Here is a 23131-nt window from a genome sequence, read left to right on the forward strand (position 1 = left end):
GAGCTCAAGAGGGTATGGTTCCAATACCTTGGATGCTGTTTGTCTGATGGATATTTGTTAAGCTGTAGCCTCATGTTAAACATCAAATCTGCAACATCACAGCTCATTGGACTCTCATCAGGTACAACACTGAAATTGCCAGGAAGGTTGTATTTTGGTGAAAGACCAAACCAGTCACAGGATCCTTCACTCTGCATTTTCTGGAATCTCTGTCTGCTTGCTCAATATTGTTCATGATTGATCACAGAGCATGTGCAGTTTCTCTCTGTCAAACCTCCTAAGTTGATTGAAACAGATTGTTCCAAGACAAGCGTATATATAACACAATGAAACATCCCACAATAAATAGTGTGAATGAATGGTGCTGACAAGAACTGATGTGCTTGTTCCAGACATCACATCGTACAGAACTGAGTATGTGCGACCTAGAAAAGGTCAAAAACCTTAAAATAGCTGATGTCCACAAGCCCATCCTCTCCCTCAAGCTCTAGAGATGTTAGGACTCAATTAGTGCCACACTAATTTCTTCCTTCCCAACACACCGTGACATTTTGATGCCAGATAACTTTTGCTGTTTTATAACCAAACCTTGAAGGAAGGCTGGATGTCACACATTTTTATTTGGATTCTTGTGTTTAATGCAAGTGACAGATGGATTTATTTTTTTTGGTCCAGCTTATTCCAATATTCCAGAAAGATTTATGTTCAAGACTCACCCAGGCACCTTGTCTCAGAGGTACCAGAGGATCTGGCATACGTGATTGCTTAACCAAACATTCGTTTCCCCACAAGCAATACATTTGTCACTTGTGCTCTGAAGCAAATGCATCTTTCTTCAACAGTCTGCACCCACTTCCTTCTGATTCATGGGACAGATAGCAAGGACAACTGATATATCTGGCCCCCTCCCACACAAAGCAGGGTCAAGGGATCAGCACCCTGTGCTGAGGACTCTTCAAGGTCAGGCTTCAAGTACCTCACGTGCCCAGAGCTTGGACCACACCATGGTGCTGGTTTGTCATGCAGACCTCTTCTGCAAGGCAACTTTGCCTCCTCTCCACCCAGCCAGCCATTCCACAGAGATGTGGTAGCAATTTAAGGTGATAAAAGGCAGGACACTAGGTGTGCATGACCACCAGGATGTAGTTGGCCACCGTCCCAGGATGTGCCAGAGGAGGTGCCTGCATCAAGCAGGAGCAGATAAGGAGATAAAATGGGAGCCATCATGAGGATGGCAAGAGCACAGAGTCATTCACAGGATTGACAAAAAATATCAACCTTGTCCCCACAGAGCTTGAAAGACCTTCTTGGTGGCATTAGCACACGTGAATCTCAGCTATCCCACAATATTCCAGGAAATCTTTTGCATGGTGTAAAATGACAGCACAAGAAATTCAATCACTGTCTGTATCTGTGAAACAGAGTTTTAAAGTTTTCAACTCAGAATATAAGTGTCAAATCACTAAGGTGTCTCAGTGCCCATGCTGGGGAATCTAAGCTGCCCCACACTGCTCCCCTCTCCTTGCAGAAGTCCTGTCTGGCCCAATTTACTTGAATCAGATTCCAACCTCTTGTTACAGTCAGATTTTAAAAGCCTTGGAAGAAAAAAAATCCAGGCTGTGCCTAGAATCTCACTCATGCTTGACACAATTTTGGTTTCAGTAGTCTGTATGCTGAGAAGATGAGCTGCTGCCTGAGCACTCTCGACCTCAAGATGGTCCTGTGTTCTGAAGACGGCCAAAGCCTGAGCCAATACACGCTCCCACACACTGTAGGATAAAATCTACATTATGTTACACTGCTCTATGTTCTGATGTTACCACCACATACTTTTAGAAAATAAACTAAATCCCATCCCCCCTCAGAAGCATTCTACATGGGAGAGGACCCAAATGCTTTCCATAAAACATCAGCACCTGTTCACACTTCTGTGCATGAACTGCACAGTGAAAAAGCAGCAATTGTTGCTGCAGTATCTGTTGAACCTTTGTTTTCCTTTTGTAAGTAACAATCAGGTAAGATTTTTCCAGGAAAATATTGCTTGAATAAACTACACCAGAAACACAAACCCAGTCTGTGTCATTTGATCACCAGTATCTTCAGAAAATGTTGTATTTTCTTCTAGAGCAAAGTTTAGCCAGTATATTTAGTTGGCAAAATTAATGAAAACAATTTTGAGTAGTAAAGACATCCTAGCTTAAAAAATAAGCAAGCCAAGACCAACTGTCCAGCTGCTGAACACTTTATTCTTTTTTTACTTAATACACCTGAGCTCTTAAGGCTTGTACAAAATATAAAATAAAATAAAACCCCAGTATGGTTTTACCGATCATAAAACTGCAGCCTTGTATTTTTTCATCATTTATTGTAAATATAAAGAAGGGTATGAAAATTGCTAGTGTATCTACTGGAAGCACCTAACCTTTTGGATATTATGTCATTATTGTTGCCATGAGAGCTGGCCTAGATGATTCAATTTTTTGAAGAAATGCCGATTTTATTACAACTCTTTCAGCAGAAATGTGTCCCATTTCAGGGAGAAATTCACTGAGAAGCGAACTTCCGTTGAAACCTCATCCAGAAAAAAACCCCACTTTCAGTTCTACTGAAGAGAGGAAGAGCCTGCCTTTGCCTCCCCCACAGGTAATAGAAATGCACCAAAACAAAAGGCCACAGAGAGAAACAAGAGGAATTATAAAAACACATATTCAAACTTCCCATACTAGCAAAATTCAAAATAAAATACACGCTGCAGCCCCAGCAGCGACAGGGAGTGCAGCAATATGAAGAGATGAACATTCGGGTGGAATGTAGGCAGCAAATCCTTCCGTGGAGGAATGAAGTCCACTGGCACGTAGAAGGTGTGTGAATGTACTGTGGCTTGCTGAACCAGGTCCTGTGAGAAGCTGAGCAGCTTTTGCAAGATGCTGTCTGAGGGCACCCTGCACCGAGGGGTGGAAATCATGAAGCCCTCAGACAGCATCATGCAGATTTAGGTCCCTAATGAAATATAAAATATATTTGCTCCCCATTAAGTGACCTGGGAGCTTGCTTTGGCTTAGTTTTTTTCCCCAAGCATTTGTTGTTAAGTTAATTAAGCACTTAAAAATAACAGTCTCTCACTTTCCAGAGACTCCACATAAATACTAATCTGTCTTCATCTAAAGGCCAGATTTTCTGCAAGGGCAAATCAATACAGTTTCACTGATTGAGGATCTGGCCTTAAAAGTCCATCAAGTGCATTAAACCCAGCACAGTATGACATGTGCCTTGGCAGTAGGGCAGTTCTCTGGATTAATATTTGAGGGAAATTTGGCAATTAAAAAAAAAAATCTCTGTTTTGAAGTGCTGCCATTTCTTTACTCAGTGCTGAGCACCACAGTTTCTCCTCTGGTGAACTGCACAGCGACAGCGGGGGTTTCGCCATCGTTCTCCTCCAGCTTTAGCGCCACGTTGTCCAGGCCGGCGCTGGCGGGCTGCAGCACGGCCGTGGGCTCTGCTGGGTGAGTAGGAGCCGAGCAGTACAAGGTGAAGCCCACCATGATGATAGCAAAGGACACGATGTAAAGACCTGAAAACTGGCAGAGGAGAAAAAGAGATGCATTAAGTCTCGCCTGATGTAAGAACATGCCAACACTGCCTTGTTTAAAGAATGTGAAAGCAACCCTTCCTTTTAAAAATTATTTGAATGGAAATTATCACCATGAGCTGGATTCAGGTCTGAAAACCAGAATTCAACAGCTCTATTTACTTAAAGACTTGGGCCACTGGCTGATTTTCTCTGCACCTCATTCCCAAGACTGCTGCACAGGGAGTTTCCTTGGGTCTACATAAAAGAATCTTAACAGGGAGAACAAATGGGTGTAAACACAGCCATACTGAATGAAAGCTGTTTACACACATGAGTACTGAAACACTCCACACCCCTACAAGAATTTTGATCCAGTACGTGCAAGTGTTTCAGGTTCTGGCAAGAGATGAATCTCTGTGCTATTGCAAGCCACCAGAGCAGCTAGTTCTCTGCACAGATCTCTAACCATCTGCAGGGCTACATGAGTGTTTTTGCTGGATCAAAACCAGTTTGCTCTCTACACCCAACAGGTCCTTGAGGGGACAGAGGCTGGGGCTCCTTTTACAAGACTGGCATTTGCAAGCTGTGAAGAGTGGTGAGAGCTAAAGAGTACAAATTGCAGAGGTACATCAGGCACTCTATTGTTCACTTGCCTGTTAAAATTCAAGTAATTGCCAAGATTCATCCACCTTGACAGAAAGACAAATACTTCATAACATCAGACTCAAGAAAACCAAGTGTTGAAGCCATCCACAGACAGGAACACTTTTCAGCAGATTTATTAAAATCCTCCATATTCCCTTTGTCAAACCACACTGATTAAATACTAGGAGAAAGGACCAGCATATCCTACACACCTCTGTCAATATCCTCTAACTTCCTTAGCTTCCTTAGACATGCTTGAAAAATATGTTCTCGTTTATCAGGATGAAATGAATGGTAGGACCTAGACAGTGGATTCTCCTCCAAAAAAGACATCTACAACAAAAAAGAGGCATCTACAACTTAGGCACTGCAATTCCTAGCTGGCAGTCACTTGGCTTGGAAACTCTTGGATGGCAACACAGGAAAAGCAGACTGAAACACAGTGGCCTTGTGTTACGTGCCCTCTCTCCTCACCTTGTTGGATGTTTGCTTGGAGGAGCTTGGACTCAAGCGCTCGCCTCACACAGAAGGAAGCATCAAGCTCTGAACTATCCCAACAGAGGCAGCAGGATCACCCATGGTCATACCTCCCACTGACCTGTTCCCAGCAAATGGGCAGAGCCTGGGGCTGTATCCAACCACCTGCACAAATTCCAGCCATGTGGGCCCTGAGTGAGTGGGTGCCTGTGTGCAAGGACCTGTGGCTGGGCAGTCACAGGAACTGCAGACCCCTCTCACAGCAGCCCACAAGGCTGGAAGTGCCTCTGATCCTGATGAGTCAATTCCTCCAGGAGCGGATACAGTCACCAAGGCAGGGTGCCAGAGCTGTCGCAGTGTAGCTGTGACTCAAGGCCTGCGTGTATTTTTGCATTTATTGACACAGGTGAACACTACCCATGCTGCTCTATCAGACCTATACTCTTTCCTTTCGAGGAGAACTTAGTGGTTTTTTCCTGGGTTTTTTCTTTCTTTTTCTTCTTTTTTTTTTTTTTAATTTCAAATATTGCAACAACTTTATTACTTCAGACACTGATTTCAGTCATAATTTGTGCAGCTGATATCCTCATTGCCACTGCTGAGCCTAGAGAGTACTTTAAATGTTACTGGAGGACTGTATCTCCATCTAGTGTCTATTTGTGATGTATACCCCTTCTACAGTGGTTTATACAACTAATGCATGAGAAGATCTTTCTCAATATCTCTTGAGGGATTACAGGTATCTATATAATGAGTTCATTAAGAAGCACAGCAAGGATTCATTATGGAGTAAAAGGAAAAAAATTAAAAAGAGTTCAAAGCAAGCATGAAAAAAATCACATTTCACTTGAAACAGACATGGCTGAGGCCAAAAAGTTAAGTGCATCAGCACAAGTCAAAACTTTATCGATTCCTGGGCCTGGTATCTGCTGCGGCCACTGATCGTGGTTCTTCTGTTTGCTTGTTTCAGAGCAGGCTCAGACCATGGCAATTCAGAGCTCTCCATGGCCCTCTCCACCCTACAGCCCATCCAGGCCTCCAGCAGCTTGTTGTTAAATATCATCTGATAATGGGGAATATACAGCAATTTCCCGTATTTTTGCTTGTAGATTCCTGTATCCAGAGTGCTTTTAAATCCAGCAAACATCCTACTCAGTTCCTTTGCCCCATAGGTAAAGAAATTATATGGTTAACTTGGCAATAAGATTTTCTACTGCTAAGAGCCATGGCAAAATTAAGCTCTCTCAGTTCACTTATCTCAGATAACAGATGAGATAATAACTTATTGCAGATCCTCTGATTACTAAAGATGTGGCATTATTATTGGTCCCCTTTTTGCTACTTCATTGTTTCTAACCTCAGATGCAAGCTCCTATTTCAATAAATACCTGAAGTTCTCTCAACACAATCCTAAAGTCTTTGCCGGTTCATTTTTCCTTTTGGTACCAGATTACCTCACTGTTAGAAATTATGAGATGGCCTGCTCCCAGAAAAAACTCTTCCCAAAATAAGCTAAAAATGCGAAAAATAAAAATTTAATATATCCTTTTCAAAGCTCTTCTTCCTCTTCACTATAATGAATATAAATTTATAATCACTTCTTGAGTTAAGCTATCTGGGCGCCAAAATCCACATTTGGAAGTGATTCAGAAAGGATTTAATTGTTAGACCATAAGTATGGTTTGCTTCCTGCATTCAATTTTAATGGATGCTTTGTAGTTTGGAGCAAAGTCTGGAACCCAAAACATGGAGGAAAGCTGAGCTAAAAGACTCTTGAGAAGGACAATCTATCTGCTGTCAGACCATACCACTACCAGACTCTGCACTGCCTTCATTTTCAGAAAACAAATCTGACCTAAAAGCTTCTGGCTGAAGAGAAGGCAACCACATGGAATAATACAAATTAAGTTCCTAAGCAAAGTTCACAAGCTTCTCACTCTCACAAGCCCTTCCAGTCACCGAGCAGCTGACTCAATTACTCCAATTACTTTAATGAACTAAGTTCTCACAAGTGATTCTGGATGGAAAGTGGAGGGTGGAATGAAATCCTTTCAGCACTGTCATTTAGCTTGAGCAGACACTGCCAAAAATATTTCAGAGCACAACAGAAGTAACTGCCTTTTGGAGAGTGCACAGAATAATACATTTATCTGTATTTTTTCAGATCCTTTAGTCTCTCCTTAGCAGCAGTCCTAAAAGAGCTTGATTCTCATCCCAAAATGTTGGTAATGAACAGATTAAACTTTTGAAATAAAGTATTATTTTCTGAAAATCAAACCAGTCCTCTTTCAGACACAAAATGCCTTTCAGGACAGGGAGATTGAAACCCTCTCCTTCGACACTTGGAGTAATGAACCAGATCTAACATACAATTCCACAAAGGGCTTTCAGTGGGAACTCTATTATTGTTCCACCTCAGGAAATTATTTACTATCTCTTAACATTAACTTATTCCTTCAAGTGTGAAATGGTTTGAAAATGGCTCTCTGGCTAATGGCACAAGGCTCTGCCATTAACTGACATGACTCCTCCTGACTGACACCTGCCAACAATGAATGACAGAAGCTGCAGAAATGTGCAGGTGCAAACAACTGTTCTGGGGCTTTTAAGAACTTTACGCTTTATTCACCATTTTGGAGTAGAAACATAACTGAAAGAATGTGAATGTGGAGGAATGAATGTACCCACCTTGTAATGAAACAGGTAAAGCCCAAGGAAGAGACTGTAGAGATCTGAAGTCAGAATCCCCAGGTTGACGGAGGTTGCGCTGGTAACTTTAATCACAACTGGCATGAAGCTGTACAGCCCAAACATGCACACGGCAAAGGCTGTGAACAGTAGTGCTACAAAACAAGGTGACATGTTACTCCTCAGACAGAGAACTATGATTTTATAGAGCACTGATATCCTTCAGATGCCTTAAAACTATGCATTTCCATCTCCTAAAAGATAAGGCAATGTACATGCAAGAGAAGCATGAAAGATTACCTTGTATTGTAAGAGTTACTGTATCTACACAAGAAAGTACAGAACATATATATATATATATATATATATGTGTGTGTGTGTTCATTCCTAGGTAATGTAAGACCAGACTGAAGAAATTTAGAGCCACACTTCTTGATAAGGTTTACTTCTGTTCAGGTCAAAATGTGTCAATTTTTCCTGTACTTCATTTAGGAAGGACAAAAGAAGAATGTTCTTTTGATGCTTCAACACCAAACATGTCAGTAATTAAACAGGTTTCATTTTTTACTTATTTCAATTTATTTTGAAAAAATTATTTCAAGTTACATGTAAAATACAAAACCTGTTTTAATGTTCAATCCTGCAGACCTCTCTCTTTGCTGAGCTGCAAAATTTGAAGAAAATAAACTTGTGAAATACAATATTAATGCTGCTCGTAATTCAGAGAAAGAGAAGCCCCACCATTCAAACTCTAAATGATTATAACTTTCCAGTGTTCTGTAACATGCACATTATTTTGTCATACACATACCAATTTTCCAGTTCCACTGAATTTTCATTATCTCCTTATGTTCCACAATGGCTCTAGAGTTAGAGAAAAGATATAATATAGTAAAAAAGGAAAAAAATAATACCAAAATAGAGAATTTAATTACCAAATATATAAGAAACTTTTAATCTATAAGCCATTCATTTTTTTGTTTCAAATCTTACTGAATGACACTAGCTCAAACATCTAACAAGCATGAAAAAAGACATAAAACTTAAAGTGCCTGAAAGTCAAGAGCACTGTTATTTAATTCTTATGCCTTCTTCACAGGCGTTTTAATCCTTCAGCAATTCAGTTTTATTTGATATACCATCTGAGGAAATTATTAACTATAATGATGAGAAATGAGGACTATATAATTCATTAGACAGACTTAAGTGCATCTGGGCTGTTACTCAAATGTGGTTATTTGTAAGAGTATACATGGCTTCATTTTAAACTTGAGTTTATTATGGAAGACCTCCTGCTAACAATTATCTCCTAACCCTTTCCACAGAGAAAATTCTTTAAAAAATACAGTCCTATGAACAGTACTCAGCATACTGAGTGTCCTCACAAACATCAACAAAATAAAAAATACAGCCAAGTATCCTATGTGTTCAACTGCAGGAGTTCAGCTTTAGAACTGCTGCAATAGGAGTAGTGCAAATAAAAAGGATATAAAACAGATGCTGAACAGCAACAAAAATCAATTCAAGTGGAAGGACTCCCAAATAGGCCACATAGAGATGCAACAAAGATTTCATAACATCATTTCAGGGTATACAAACAATGATCTGTAGTATATTCTTAATTAGTTTTAAAATAAATATTAGATCCTTACAGCTGTAGACCGCTGATAATAGTCCCAAACAAGCCCACCATTCCTAGAAACTCCACTCTGCTCAGATTTTTCACAATGTATTCCTCACCCACATTAGAAATGGCATACAAAGAAGCAGCAAGAAGCACTAAGACATCTCCAATCACCACGTCACTACCTGTACAGAAATATTAATCCACAATAAGGGTAATGCCGCAAATACTTTTTAACTTTCCTTAAAAAAGCAAACAAATTTATCTTGACCATCTCTATCTTCCTAGCTCATTCCAGGGGAAGGGGGAAGGAAACCCCTCCTGTGTGTGCAGAGGAGTGTGTAGACTCTGCTGCCTGCTCACCTCACCCTGCACAGCGTGGAGTGAGCTAAACCCAGTATTTACATCTCATCCCAGCCAAGACCCTGCTGTATCATCTGGCCCAATCCTACTTCTGCTGACCTCAGGCCCTGCAGGGAATTGAGCAATCCCAGTCACAGATGCACTCTGCATTTTGAGAATATTGTTCCCACGTTTGCACTAAGGCCTGATTCGAGGCTTGCTAAAATCAGCCTGATTTTGGAGGGACCTGGACTCAGCTTCAGGTTTATGACATGCCCCAAGTGGGCACTGAAGAGGGGTGGTACTGTGTGTCCTGCTGCAATGTATTTATACACACAGGGACTCCCTGTGCTATCATCACTCATCATTAAATGTCTCTGTGCATCAGCTAAATAGCAAGAGGATCACTGCTGTTCAAATCCTTTGATTGGTTTAAAATTTCCTTCCCTAAGCAATCACTAAGAAAATATGTCTAAAATATGAGGGTAAGCAGCAATAAGGATCCCCAAGTCAGCAAATACAGCACAACTTCCTAATGTCTCAGGGGAATATTCTTCCCCCTCCAAGATACTTGTACCACACAGCAGTAAAGCTGAACTTCAGTTTGTCTTATGCCTTACCTACAGTAAGGCCCCAAAATAACAGCACACATTCTTATCTCTATGCTGCCTGATGACGGCAATGCCCTGAAATTCACCTTCTCTCATAGCCTCTGGCCCTGAAAATTCAAAATTCTTATTCAAAATAAGATTGCTATAATAGGGTTGATTTAGGAATCTGTCATAGTGAAGACAAGACCTGCCCTTATCTGCACCCTGCTGGCTCCTGGCTCCAACCTCCCTCACAGAGGTCCCAGGAATCCTGGCATCCTACCCCACCTCCTCTTGCACTCCTGTAGTAAGCCCCTGCTTTCTAGGCTGTGACCTTGGGGACACATGGATCATTTTGGTTGGGTCTGCCAAACAGAACTCTAAGAAGTCAGCTGCTGTGAGCAACTTTTTATGTGTTACTTGTACCCAGAGAAAATTGCAAGCAGAAAAGTCTGGCAGCCAGCAGGTTGATACTGTATAAACAAGACAAGGTTTGCAGGCAGAGGCCACTTCTTCTATTAAACCATCTCACATGACAGTCGAAGTGAACAAGCTTTCAGGAATTAGACTTTTCATCACATTGCCTAACGAACAGCAGCAACATTTAAACTTAACACAAGTGGGTTTTTCTTAAGGTGGCAGAAATTTCCCAACATACAAGCAAAGAAATTCCACAGCTCCCCATAAAATCAGCATCTCCTCTTCCTGGACAAGAAATAAAAATAGCAACATGTTCTCATTTAAAACAGAACTGTATCTGCTACTATTTCTGCTTTACAAGTTCCTGTCCACAGCAGGAACCATCTCTTTGCTCTTCCCCCCCACAATAAAGGACTCCTTACCTTCACCTTCCTCCCTCCCTGACAAAATGTCTGCACCCACCATTGTTCCCACACCCAGCAAACAGATGGCAACAGCAACAAAATGTATCAGCCTGTATCTTGCTCGGAGAAGGAACCAGGACAAAGCCATCAGCACAGGAATCCCAAAACAGTCCAGGAGCTGTGTGTACAGAAAAATTGGTTGAGTTAGAAACCCACCCCAAATCTGGACTGCAACATCCTGAAAGCAAATGCACAGGATCTTACTTCCAATCATCAGATGTTAAGGAAACCTGCAAAGCAGCCCCAGTAGAAGAGAGGAACGAGACCCATATTTCACCATGAAAAGCATTTTGCAAGTGAAGGAGGAGCTGGAACAGGGGTCCTACTTCCCCTTGGTAGGAAAGCACTGATTTAGAAACTCTTCTAATGATGGATCTAATCAATCTTTGCAGCTTCACAAATGAATGCTAGGATGCTGCTCTGAAACAGCATTGCTTCCCGGGCTCCATGCAAACAAAGCAAAAATATGAAACTATTGATGGGTACGAGTAATCTAATTTTACGTTGATGTGACTGTGACAAGGACCTGACCCTGTAGCTTTGGGTTTGGTGCTCTGACTTATCTTTCCTTTCTTTATTTTTTCTGTAAAAGTTTCTATGCATCTTTGCTCCACTGTTAGACCCACTACAGAATGGCAGAACTGCTTAGATTGGAAAAGATCTTAAAGTTCATCTAGTTCCAACCCTCCTGCCATGGGTAGGGACACCTTCCACTCAACTACTCCAACCTTGGACACTTCCAAGGATCTTCTACCTATTCCCCTTTAGGACAGGAACCACCAAGAGTTAGCTGTGTACTTAATACAGAACAACATACACTACAGCATAAGATGGGCATATTGTTCTAAAATAATCAAATACCATCAAGACCACTGTGCTAATCATAATTGGTTTAATATTTAATTCAACAAAATAGACTTTGTTCCTGAATTTGTGAAAGGAAAGAATATGTGTCTTTTCTGACCTGTCTCAGTAGAGTGCCACAGAACTACGTAAGGGAACAGCCTACAGCACAACATACAGTCAACTTCACAAAGATTCCTGAGAAATTACTCTCAAATGTCAGCCCTTAAAACCTGGCCTCTTGAAGCCTCAACAAAATATGTCCAGATCAGTAGGACTGGGGTATAATCCCTGCAATCAAGACAAGAGCCCTTAGTTCTTAATGTTTATTTCCAGACTCTGCCTGCCTCATTGCACCACTGCAGTCAACTTTTGTCCTGTGCCATCTCCCCAAGAGCTTCAACCAAACTTGTTAACATTTTGATGATGTCTGGTTCTACTTGTTCATAACTATACATAGTAAAGTCTTAGAAGCATAGTGCTAAGAGCAGCTATTAAAGATTAAATCCTAACAGTGCCTCTAATCCTTCCATCTATTTGTCTTTGCTCCTTGGATTGCCTCCAGCTTGTCCAGTTTGTAAAGTCTATGAAGTGTAAAAGTACTTGAGGCCATATTATGAGACATTACAACTACCTGAGTCTCAGTATGGGATACCAAGTATTTCAATACAACTGTACACCATGGAAAATATACCACTGTGACCTTCTATCTTGACACAGCTCTTGTTCTCTATCTTATCTTTAGTCTAGACTCAAGAAAACCTCTAACATTTCCTTCAAATTTGACTAGCATCAAACGAGAAATACTACAAGCATTAAAAAGCAAAATTTTTACCCCTCTGGGGGTAGATACATACCTCTTCTACTAATAAGTATGCTTTCACTTCCCATTAACTGAGATGTTAGCATGTAGCCTTCCAACCTCCAAGCAGTTTTTCAATCCAAACAGATAAGAGTAGAAACTCTTTAAAAAACATCTTAATTAGGATGTAAAGGAGTAGTACATAATGAGCCAGAAGCTCTTTCAGTAATGCAAGATGGGGAATTGCTGCATCCAGACCAAGAACACCCTGGAGAACCACAGCACCAGGGTTAGAGGACTTGCAGCCAGGGCACAGAAGCACCAAATGATGAAGAACACACTCTGGTAATCTGTTCTAGGAGACAACTACCCTCAATTACTGACAGATGAAATCAGATTTCCAACTACTGGATTTTACCTTCCCTTCATCTAGTACATTACAGAGCTCTTCTGTACAGGATCAAGATCAAAGAGGTGCAAAGCAGATGTAATAACATGATGAATTGTGTCAATGGAACCAATTAAAAAATAAAGTTTATTTATTGAGGTTTTACAACATTTACAGCAGTACTGTGGTACTGACTACTATTTCCAGTAGAGCCTGTTCAAACTCTCATCTTATTCAATTCTAGCATGTATTTTTAACAAGAGGAGGGGAAAACCACATAACCTGGTGATTTGATTTACAAATGTTTTGACTCAAGCCACGCTTTGGCCACAATGTTTATAGGAGGTTTCAAAAGTAGGGTAAATTATTAAAAGACGTTTTAATATAATAGTTAATAAATTATCATAGACAGTTGAAGGTCATTGGTTTGCTTATAATTGCCAGCTTCAGACAGCTTTGTAAGCAAGAATGCTCAACTGCTCATCCTGCTCATTTCCCACAAGACTTCCTAAGCGCAGCCTCCAGCTGAGCCCCAGGGGCTCATCCTACATTTTTTCCTATTGAGGCTAGCACTCTTCCATCAGCTGACAATCTGTCAATAGTTGCCTGAAAAACATTTTTATCTGAATTATCTACAGAGCAAATACTAAATGTGCCCCATAACATGTTAAAAACATCAAACCACAGCTATACTGCTTGTTTTTTGATATAAATCACATTATTGTTATCACAGAATATCCTGAGTTGGAAGGGACCTATCAGAATCTTCAAGTCCAACTCCTGGCCATGCACAAGACACCACAAGAGTCCCACCATGTGCCTGTTGTCCAAATGCTTACTGAACTCTGTCAGGTTGGTGCTGTGACCACTTCCCTGAGGAGCCTGTTCCAGTGCCCAAACACCCTCTGGGTGAAGAACGTTTTCCTGACAGCCAACCTGAACCTCTCCCAACTCAGCTGCATGCCATAACAGGCAGACAAACTGCAGCACAGTCATGTCCTGCCATAGGAAAAAAGGACACTGGCAGCAAGGAGTATCCTGGCACTGCCTCAGCCACAGCCACACAGTTTGGTTGTGGACCCAAGTCTTAATCTGTATTTACTGAGAAATGAGAGCTGTCATCCCACTGTTATCACCCTAAAAATCTCCAACCCCCTCCTGTAAAATGCTGGTATTTGATAACTAAAGGGAAACCAGTTCTGCTTGTGTGTGCGTGTGTGAGAAAATACATGGAAGTTCCTTGCTGAGCTGAAAAAAACTTATCTTTGAAGCTACATTTCATAGTGGTGAGCCGAAGCTCCAGCCAGACAGCATTTTAACAATGATTACACTGCATTTGGGAAGGTGCCATAAACCCCTGTGTTGTTTTTATGGTCCCTGGGAATCCACTCACAGCCAGTACTGCAGACAGGCCATCAGGCTGGGTGCTCTGAACCACAGGTACTGATGTAGCTACAAAATCACTTGCCAAAAACAAAAAGAAAATGCCTTGCACTGGAGCAAATCACAGGCTTTTGCTGTGGTTTTTTTTTTTTTTTTTTTCACTGTAACTCATTTCTGACAATGGAGAGAAACTGGTGACTTCAGAGAATGTGCAAGAAACCTCAGGGCAACGGGCAACTGCAAAAAAATCGCAATTACTGAACTGATCAGTCGCAAGGTTACCAAAAGAGAAAAAGGCTCAGGAAATGTTTAAGTTTTTTGGACAGGACAATCTATTACATATATTCCTTCTTTATTTCTGTGAAAGAAAGCATGGGAGTAGCTTTACTATTTCTGAGAACTTGGATCAAAGTCCTGGCTTCTTCAGCTGTAAACTGTAAGGTCAAACGGTGCCTAACTTACCAGCTTAACTTGATCTTGAGACTGAAACAAGTCACTCTTAAAACTTTGATTTCTTAGGCATTATTTGTAAGGAGATTAAAGACCTAATGAGTCATAACACATAAGTATGAATTGGAAATGTGACTAGACAACCCAAGAGACACAATTGGTCTTCAGTAGTGCAATGAAAATTTACTGCAGTTCTCTAAAGGGAGCCCAGAGTGCAGGAGTTTATTGCTTTACAGGTAATTCTCTTAAACATTAGCCTATATTACTTCAACTCTGTAAAACACTGACTCCTTGCCAACTAACAGCCAAGTCGTCATGTTACTTTTTTTTTTATTCAGGTAAGTGGGGCCGTGACCCCAGCCACAGATCCCCACCACTGGCAACAGCAGGCATGAACTGGCACAACATGGACACACTCCTACTCCACACTCACATAGTGAGTTAATGTGGGCCTGACACAGCTCACTAACAGTACAGCCAAAGGCAGGGTTTACTCCCACTTTGCTCAGTGTTCTGAGTTAGTTTATTCAAGGAAGCTGCCCCTGCAAGCTCAGGAGACTGCAGGAGGAAAGCACTAATTCTTCCAGCAGCTTCTGTCTGTGTAGTGTGACAAAGAAACCCCAGCTTTAGCCCTTCTGTTTATAGAGCTTTTTCAGAACACAAGATTTATCCTAATGCAGCAATGCAGCATCAAGCCCTGGTGTTGCAGAGGATGTCTATTATTATTTTATTTATGCTGACCTTCCTTCCACCTCTTCCAGAGAGGGCCCTGAACTGCCACATCCAAAAGCCACAAGGCTGGTACCCCCTGCATGGGCAGCAACACCAGCTGACATTCAGTGTGTCCTCACAGGTGGGGTTCCATCTCACAACGCCTCCCGCAGCTTCTGGGAGTAGGCAAAAGATCCACCTCACTGTCATCAGCAAGAACCTGCACTGAGTGACTGTATCTGGTCATAAATCTTTATTTTGTGTCAGGAGAAAAAGCTGAGTGGCTGTCAGCAAACTCTTAGAAGTGCTTTTATCAAAATAATTAGGGTTCAACTCAAGAGCTGGCACAGCTCTACCAGCCAATCTTCTCTGCTTCCTGGAAAGGTTATTCATGATACAGGATGCTCTTCCCTGTACTGCAGAGAGAAAATAGATACTGGAAAGTTCTTTTCAGGCTTAAATAGCTTCCATGTCTGTCCTATGAATCTCATTTTAGAAACCAGTCCAAAATCATAATAAAAGCAACAGTTCAAAAAGAGAGATTGGTTCTTACCTGCACACTTGTGAGGGTTGTATATTGGTAGGCTTTTACAATCGTGTAATTGGCTTCAACATCAGCCAGTCCCACAATAATGTACTTCCACCACCTCTGTTTCAAGACCTGACAGAGACTGTCACTGCCTGTTTAGAAGAAAGCAGCAATCAATATGTGTTTCTTTCCAACCAAATGCTGCACAGGAATTTTGCTTTTTAGAAGCATAAATAATACCAAGGCTGACTTTGCCTGCCCCTGCTTAAGAGACAATAACAGGAAACACAGCCTGGGAGGAGACAATGCAAATGGGGAAAAGCACAGAAATTCTTCCTCATGAAGCAAAACACAGCAAGACTCGAGTTGTCTAAAGAGTAAATTAGTAAGAATAGGAGGAATACTAAATAGCCTCTGCTAACAAAGCATGTTAAAATAAAGCTTATTTTCCTAATATAACATATGACTTCAAACCAAAGCGCACAAAACTCTAAACAGATATGACATTATAGCAAATTAAATGCACATTTAACCTGTGAAATTAATTTCCATATTGCTGTGTTGCTATAAAGCAGGAACTTTAAAAACTACTAGGAGTATTGAGGTCTTTATTTTCAAATTCTGAAAGGAAAATGTAGGAATAAAAAAAAGATGAACGAGAATCTCCCATCCCGTATTTCACATACCAGTCCTAAATACCAGCATTGTTGTATAAACTAGAAGCAGCAAAAAATAGTTGATGAAACTTTGCAACATTGGAGTATTCACTTGGTATTTGTCTGCCAGGTACTGGCTTGTAACAGCAGTCCCACAGATAAACAAGGAGAGCATCTGGCCCAGAAATATAGTTTTCCAAATATGCCTGTGAACGTAAAAGACAAAACAGTAAGCTCATAATTAAACATTCAAGTTTCTAAAAAAATATCTTCTAGTTTTACAGGAAAAATGACATTTTTTTAGACTGACGCTTTTATTTTTTTCTACTCCCTACCAGTATTGTCCTGTTACCTACAGGTAAGCAGGGTTTTGTGTACACAGAAGGTCTAGTCTGACCTCAGGACAGCCACGTGAGAAGTGAGGCCAGCTCAAACCACCAGCCATGGAGACTGTGGTTACTTGCAAGGATCTTCAAACAGGGCACCTGGGCAGGCTCTACCCAATAGCAGGTCCTATTCTTATTAAGCAAGTTTTGAGTTAAATCCTTTGTCCTCCACTGAATTCTATCCTGACTGATCAACAAAGATCTACAACAAGGAGATAAAGCACAACTACCTTCAGGCTCGTCTGAGACCTGAGTTTTAGTGAGCTGAGACCTTAAGATGAGCAGTGCTAAAGGAACACAAAAGTATTAACGATAAAACCAAATAACAGCTCAGTTTGGAAAGCTCTTGAAGGATCATCTGGTCCAACCCTTCCTGAGAAAGGAAGCCTTGAGGAGACTATTTAGCACCCTGTCCAGTTGCATCTTGCAAACCTCCAGTGATGGGGACCCCACAACATCCCTGCAGAGGTTGTTCCAGTGACTGATTGTTCTCGCCATAAAATAAATCTTTCTTATAATAAGAATTATTATAATTAATACTTATTGTGGATTTTTTCAGTTCCATTACATCATGTTCTGCTGCAACTGAGGATGGAGCTAAGAATGCATTTTGGGTAAGATCACGTTTGCATTTACATCTCTTCTAAAGTCCTACCCACAGCCAGCAGGGACAAAAAAAGGGAAAAAAAAGCTCATGGCTCATGCTCTTTTAGTAGCAATTCTTCACTTAATGTAAGGTGAACTATTCCAGATGCTCCTAGACAAACAGAGGCATGTAACTATGGGGTTTTTTTGGCTTCCTCTTTCTTCTGCCAGTGGAGCTATGCATATTTGTACCACCCCAAGTCTCTGCACATGCACAATATACAGAGATAGGAGCTCAGCCCTGTGAGCTCAGCTGTCTGTATAGGTCTGCGAAGTTCACGTTTAATCTGTTTACTCTGAAGACTACTGATGACAATTTAACTGTCTGCACAATCGATTCATTTGTTTCCACTCCAATCAATCAAACAAAGGAAGAAAGGACCTCATTAGGATTCTGCACCTACCCTGTGCCACAGGACACCCATGTGTCAGGCACACCACCACAGAGTAACACTGGCTGTTTTCCCAAAGGTGGGTGACCCCAACACAGTAAGTACCAGCTCACTCTGCTGTACTGTGCAATCCAGCTGGCAGGCACTGAGAAGGGTGTGTTTGACAGTGCTAAACCCGACTACAATCATGCAATCAATTCCTCCTTTTGGAAGGGAGGATCTTCCTTGCACAGACTCCAATGAACCTGCATGAATTCTGTTTTCAATTCAGCCTGACACCAAGCTCTTCTGACTTTGAAAATGCTGCTGGGCACATTTTTCTCTCCAAGTCCATTCTGATGAGACAGCAAATCTCTACAAAGTCCAGCCACACTGCACTTCCAAGAGATTTGAATCCCATGTTTTACTACAGCTTGCCTTGCCAATCTCAGGAATGGTGCACATTCACACTCTAAATATTATGTATCATGTGACAATCTAATAAGGTACTGTCCAGTCTCATCTGAGTAATTCTTACTGGTGTGTGAAAGAAAAGCATTCTCATTTCTAAACAGATTTCTAAAATACATATGGTGGGGGGTGGTGGGCGGTTTTCTTTAAAAACAGCAGGAAAAAACTGAAGTGACCTCACTTCTGTTATAGTTTAACTGATTTCTTTTTCATTTCTTTATATTCTGGTCAATGGTCTATGCTATTTAGTGAACAACTCAGACACATTCTGGCTAATTATTCTGGCTGATGCAGAAATATCTTTTTATGGTCATGTAAAGAATTTAATCAGTTGCTATTAGAACAAATGTGATGTAAGTTAGCTAAAATTTCAAGCAGGCATGGATGAGGATTCCAGCTTGCCTTCGCCAGCCCTATGAACTCTGGCTCCTTTTCAGCAGGTAAAATGACAGAAGACCCACTGAAATTCAAAGGAAGACACACTGTGGTGAACAACATACAAAATCGTGGTTTCAGGCATTTAAAAAAATACAGATATACTTTTTATTATTCAAATAAAGCTTCTTGCCCCAAACTATCAGGAAAATGTTTCTTCTTCACCATCAGCACCCCAATAACACAGCAAGCCTTTAGCAGTTTATTGGACTAAACTCACAGTTGGAGTAGCTGGGAGGAGAGTGTGAAGGGAAGGATCAGACATGAATAGAGGCATGACTGGGCAAAACTGCTGCAGTTTTACTGGAGCAAAGCCTGTGTGCTGCACAAAATGAACTGCACTCAAGAGGCCCATTTAACACGGACTTCTGTGTGGTAGGTAGGGCTTTAAACATTTTTGTCTAGGACATGACTTGCAAGGGCAACTTTGCTCCTCCTGAGCTACAGCACCTTCTCTACAGCAAAGGCCTGGACTCTGCATGCAGCGTTCTGGCAAACTGGATAGCGACCGTGTTCCAGTGAGGGGATAAAATGGGGAAAACCTGCTGCCACTCAAATTTGTTAACAATTGAGCTGCTCCAACCATCATTTACTGAAAACACGACAGACCCATCTGCCCTCTTGCAGTGGAATAACTCCACTAAACTGATCCTCAGCTTTTTGAACGACTGGAAATCCCAGTTCAAAGTACCTAAGGAATTATCTCCTTGCATTTCTGCATTTGGGAACAGAGGCAGGTCCAGAACCTCCAGAACTGTTTGCTTTGTGGTTACCACCCTAGCAATCATTGCTATTTAGTTAATATATGTCTTGGCAGTACTACAGCATTTACTTCTACCCTAACAAAGGTGTCTGACAAAGCAAGCAGGCTTCATCACACCTCATGCCCTTCTCTATTTTTGTCTATTTTAATTCAAGGAATTTTTTTCTTGCCTGAACAGATTCAAAATGTTAACATCAAAAAACACACAGAAAGACTTAGTCTTCAGTGGAAAACTGCCCTCAGAAAAGGTCTTCTGTGAATCCCAAAATGCTCTGTACCTGGCAGCTTTCTCAGCTGTGTGTAAGGTGACAGCCTCTTGCCCTGACTGCTCCCCAATGCCAGGTGGAAGCCTCAGCAGGAAGCAGCAATGGTTTCCCCTCACACCATTTGCCAAAGCAAGAAAAATAATTTCTTCAAATTGAGATGACATTACCATGCTCCTGGCATGATGCACCGGGCTCATAGCTTATCTTAAAAAATATGTTTGATCCTCTGTAAAATGTGAGAGCAAACTTTAAATCCTACTGTTTGCATATTGCATGACAATTTCTTCTGAGAAAAATGCTTTAAAGACACAAGTTTCCATTAATTTTGTTATTGATATGAGTATCAATGACAGTGACTTTCTTATTAATAATTGATCAGATATTGAAACATATAAATTATTAACTTTTCAATGCCAGAACTTAATCCTCTCAGCTTTTGTTTTTTTTTTTTTTTTTTTAATGCTTTGGAAAAGACTAATTCACTTTGGAATCTCAGATGATGCAAGGTAAGTGATCTGAAAAGGCCTTTCATTTCATAGCTGGGCGGGGTGGGTTATTGTTGGCTTTTAATGCTTGGTAGCAAGCTACTAAGTAATTAGTCCTCCCCTCCCTTCAGCCACCCTATCTTAGCTAGCTGTATCTATGTCTTTGAGCAAAACCAAAGTTATTTTGGGACTTTTTAGAGCATGAAAGTTAGCCACAAACTGGTCTAAAGTGGACACTGAACAATGTGCAGCTCTAAACATCATGAGAAACTCAGGCTGGCATTCCTTGGCTCCATGTGAAATGCAGAATAAAAAATACACCAAGGTACTAAAATACAATCTATATAGGAGGAAGTTAAAGAAAATTTAGTAAGAGCATAATTAACAATTTTTCTGGCAATTATTTTACTAAATCCTGTAATTTTAATGTGAATTTTTAACTTAAAATAAAGCAAGCTAATCAAATATTCATTTTATTTATGCCACCAATCTAATACTGACATGGCAAAGCCTGGCAACACTGTTCACGTACAGAGTGTACTTGCACTTAGCTTTAACTACTGAACCATTCCTAAACAGGGGAGGAAGTGACCTTTTAATTTCAATGATAGCACTTTTTCATGCTAGTGGTTAAGGGAAAATGCAGGCTCAGACTAAACCCATACTGCAACATAATTAGTAATTAACAAAGAACAACAAAATATATTTTTAAGAACTAACATCACCAGAAGTTAGTTTTTCCATGTTCTGCGTTGAAACTGACGTCAATTTAATTTGCAAAAGGTAAAAAACAGAAAAGCATCAGAAATATATTTTCTAATGGTTCTACTCAGAAAAAAAAAGGGGGCAGGAAAAAAACCCCACAACAAAATCTAGACCCAGCCTAGTTTATTACATACAACTACTAAACCTTCCTACGACTCAGAAAGGCCTCAAACAAAACTGAAGTGGCTGAGCCTGCTGTCACCTGGAGGGAAAAAAAAAGAAAAAATATCAATTCAGTATCTCAGAGAACACTTCTTAAAATTCAGCGAAAGCTATTGATTTTCTTTCAAATACCTTTCATAGACTCACTTAATGTAGCCTTTGGCAAAACTAATGGCATAGGTGAGGTTACTGAACAACTCAAAGAGTTTCTGTCTGGCCTTTTGGGTGTCTCCTCACAGCCATGAAGAGTGAAAAAAAAACTTACAAGCAAAAGAGAAGATGAGACTTTGTCCACTGGAATAAGGCTCTTCTTGGCCAGTATACACTATCACATAGTCCAGCAGCCAGACTAGAGTTTATGAGCACGAGGCTGGCAGGAAAGCCAGCACATCCTTGGCTGACAAATCGTATGCAGTAGCTATTAGTGACCAAACTTATAGCTCAAAAAAAGCCTTTTAAACAGGGACTGTTTTCCCCCCTAGAGGGAAAGTGAAGCTGTAAATGGATGGCCTAGACGTCTGAGGATGCAGTCCTGCTCTCATGGGTGCAGTCCTGCTCTCATGGAAGGTAGTGCTTCTGAAGTACCAGCTTGTCTGCGCAGCTTGGCAGATATTTTTCCACAAGTTTTCCATGCTTAACTAGTGCTCATATTTCAAGAGATATACCTGAACGAGTCTCTATCCTAAGCTGATTCAAGGAAGGAGGAAGTGGAGTCTTTCTGGACTCCACACCTCGTTTCAGTAATTGTATTCTATTACCTTCACTATCCCCCATGACCTGTCCTTCATAATGACAGAGAACTACAAAACAGATAAAGTGCAGGGGGGAAAAAACGGAAAACAGAAGCACAAAAAAGACAACTGCATGTGTTTATGTGTGAGAGCACAGTCCTACTTCAAGAGAGTCAAAACGTCACTCGCTAATTCCACGCTCAGCCGAGGCGAGCCTGAGCGCTCTCGCCCATCAGCACCCGCAGGCTGCAGCTCGGCGACGCTCCCGGAGCAGCCCCGGCATCAGTGCCGCCGCTCCCGAGGCAGCGGCCAGAGCTCCCCCGGGCTCCCCTGTGCCGGGCCGCCCGAAGGCTCCGGGCTCTGCTCAGCCCCGCGCAGCGCCGGCCGTAACCGCGGGCCCGCACGGCGGCGGCCGCTCCGGCCCAGACTCCCCGCGGCCGCTCCCGGCGGCGCAGAGCGGCCTCCGCATCCCGACCGCGCTCCCGCCGAAGCGCCGAGAGCGGCACGGGCGCTCGCCGTCTCCTCCCGTCCTTCCCCGCTCCGGCGGGCGGCCCGGAAGCCGGCGGGCGGGGAGGCCGGCGCCGCGCGGTTCCACGTGGAGGCCGGGGACTCACCAGGTGCAGAGCTTGGCCCCGAGCAGCGCCAGCAGCCGGCGCGGAGAGGAGGCGGCGGCCCCGGGCGATGGCTCGGCCCCAGCAGCATCAGCAGCAGCAGCAGCAGCCGCGGGTGTCGGTGCCCCGACAGCAGCGGCCGCCTCCTCCATGGCGCGGCCGCCCCGGCCCCGCGCCCGCCGGCAGCGGGCAGGGAGCGATGGAGGGCGGGCGCTGCGAAGGCGGCACCCGGCGGAAGGAAGGGATGAGCAGCAGCACCGGGACAGCGGCACACTGCTCCCCGGCGAGCGGCCGAGTCCGGCTTTGTGCCCGCCGAGGGGCCGCCCCCGGGAGGGTCACGGCTCGTGCTGGGGCGTGGGGTCGGAGCTCTCCTGATGGTGCTTCTCCTGGGCGCGCTCCAGCGCTGTAGTTTCCTTCCACCGCCGGGTGTAGGTGGGGAGCTTTAGCAGCGCCAACG

At 42.3% G+C, this 23131-nt stretch overlaps 1 protein-coding gene across 1 annotated transcript; it reads right to left on the reverse strand.

Annotated features, from left to right (window-relative positions):
* Positions 1–408: 408 nt before the first annotated feature.
* Positions 409–22853, reverse strand: SLC35F2 (solute carrier family 35 member F2). The gene is made up of 8 exons (XM_038148518.1): positions 22678–22853; positions 16614–16789; positions 15952–16079; positions 10780–10939; positions 9034–9190; positions 8193–8245; positions 7382–7536; positions 409–3578 (listed from the first exon to the last, which is right to left on the reverse strand). Exons 1-8 carry the CDS (start codon positions 22824–22826, stop codon positions 3360–3362), a joined length of 1197 nt encoding a protein of 398 aa, XP_038004446.1. The 5' UTR covers positions 22827–22853; the 3' UTR covers positions 409–3359.
* Between the last annotated feature and the right edge of the window lie 278 nt (positions 22854–23131).

Source organism: Motacilla alba, chromosome 1 (assembly GCF_015832195.1).
Source record: "Motacilla alba alba isolate MOTALB_02 chromosome 1, Motacilla_alba_V1.0_pri, whole genome shotgun sequence".
Classification (NCBI taxonomy): domain Eukaryota; kingdom Metazoa; phylum Chordata; class Aves; order Passeriformes; family Motacillidae; genus Motacilla; species Motacilla alba.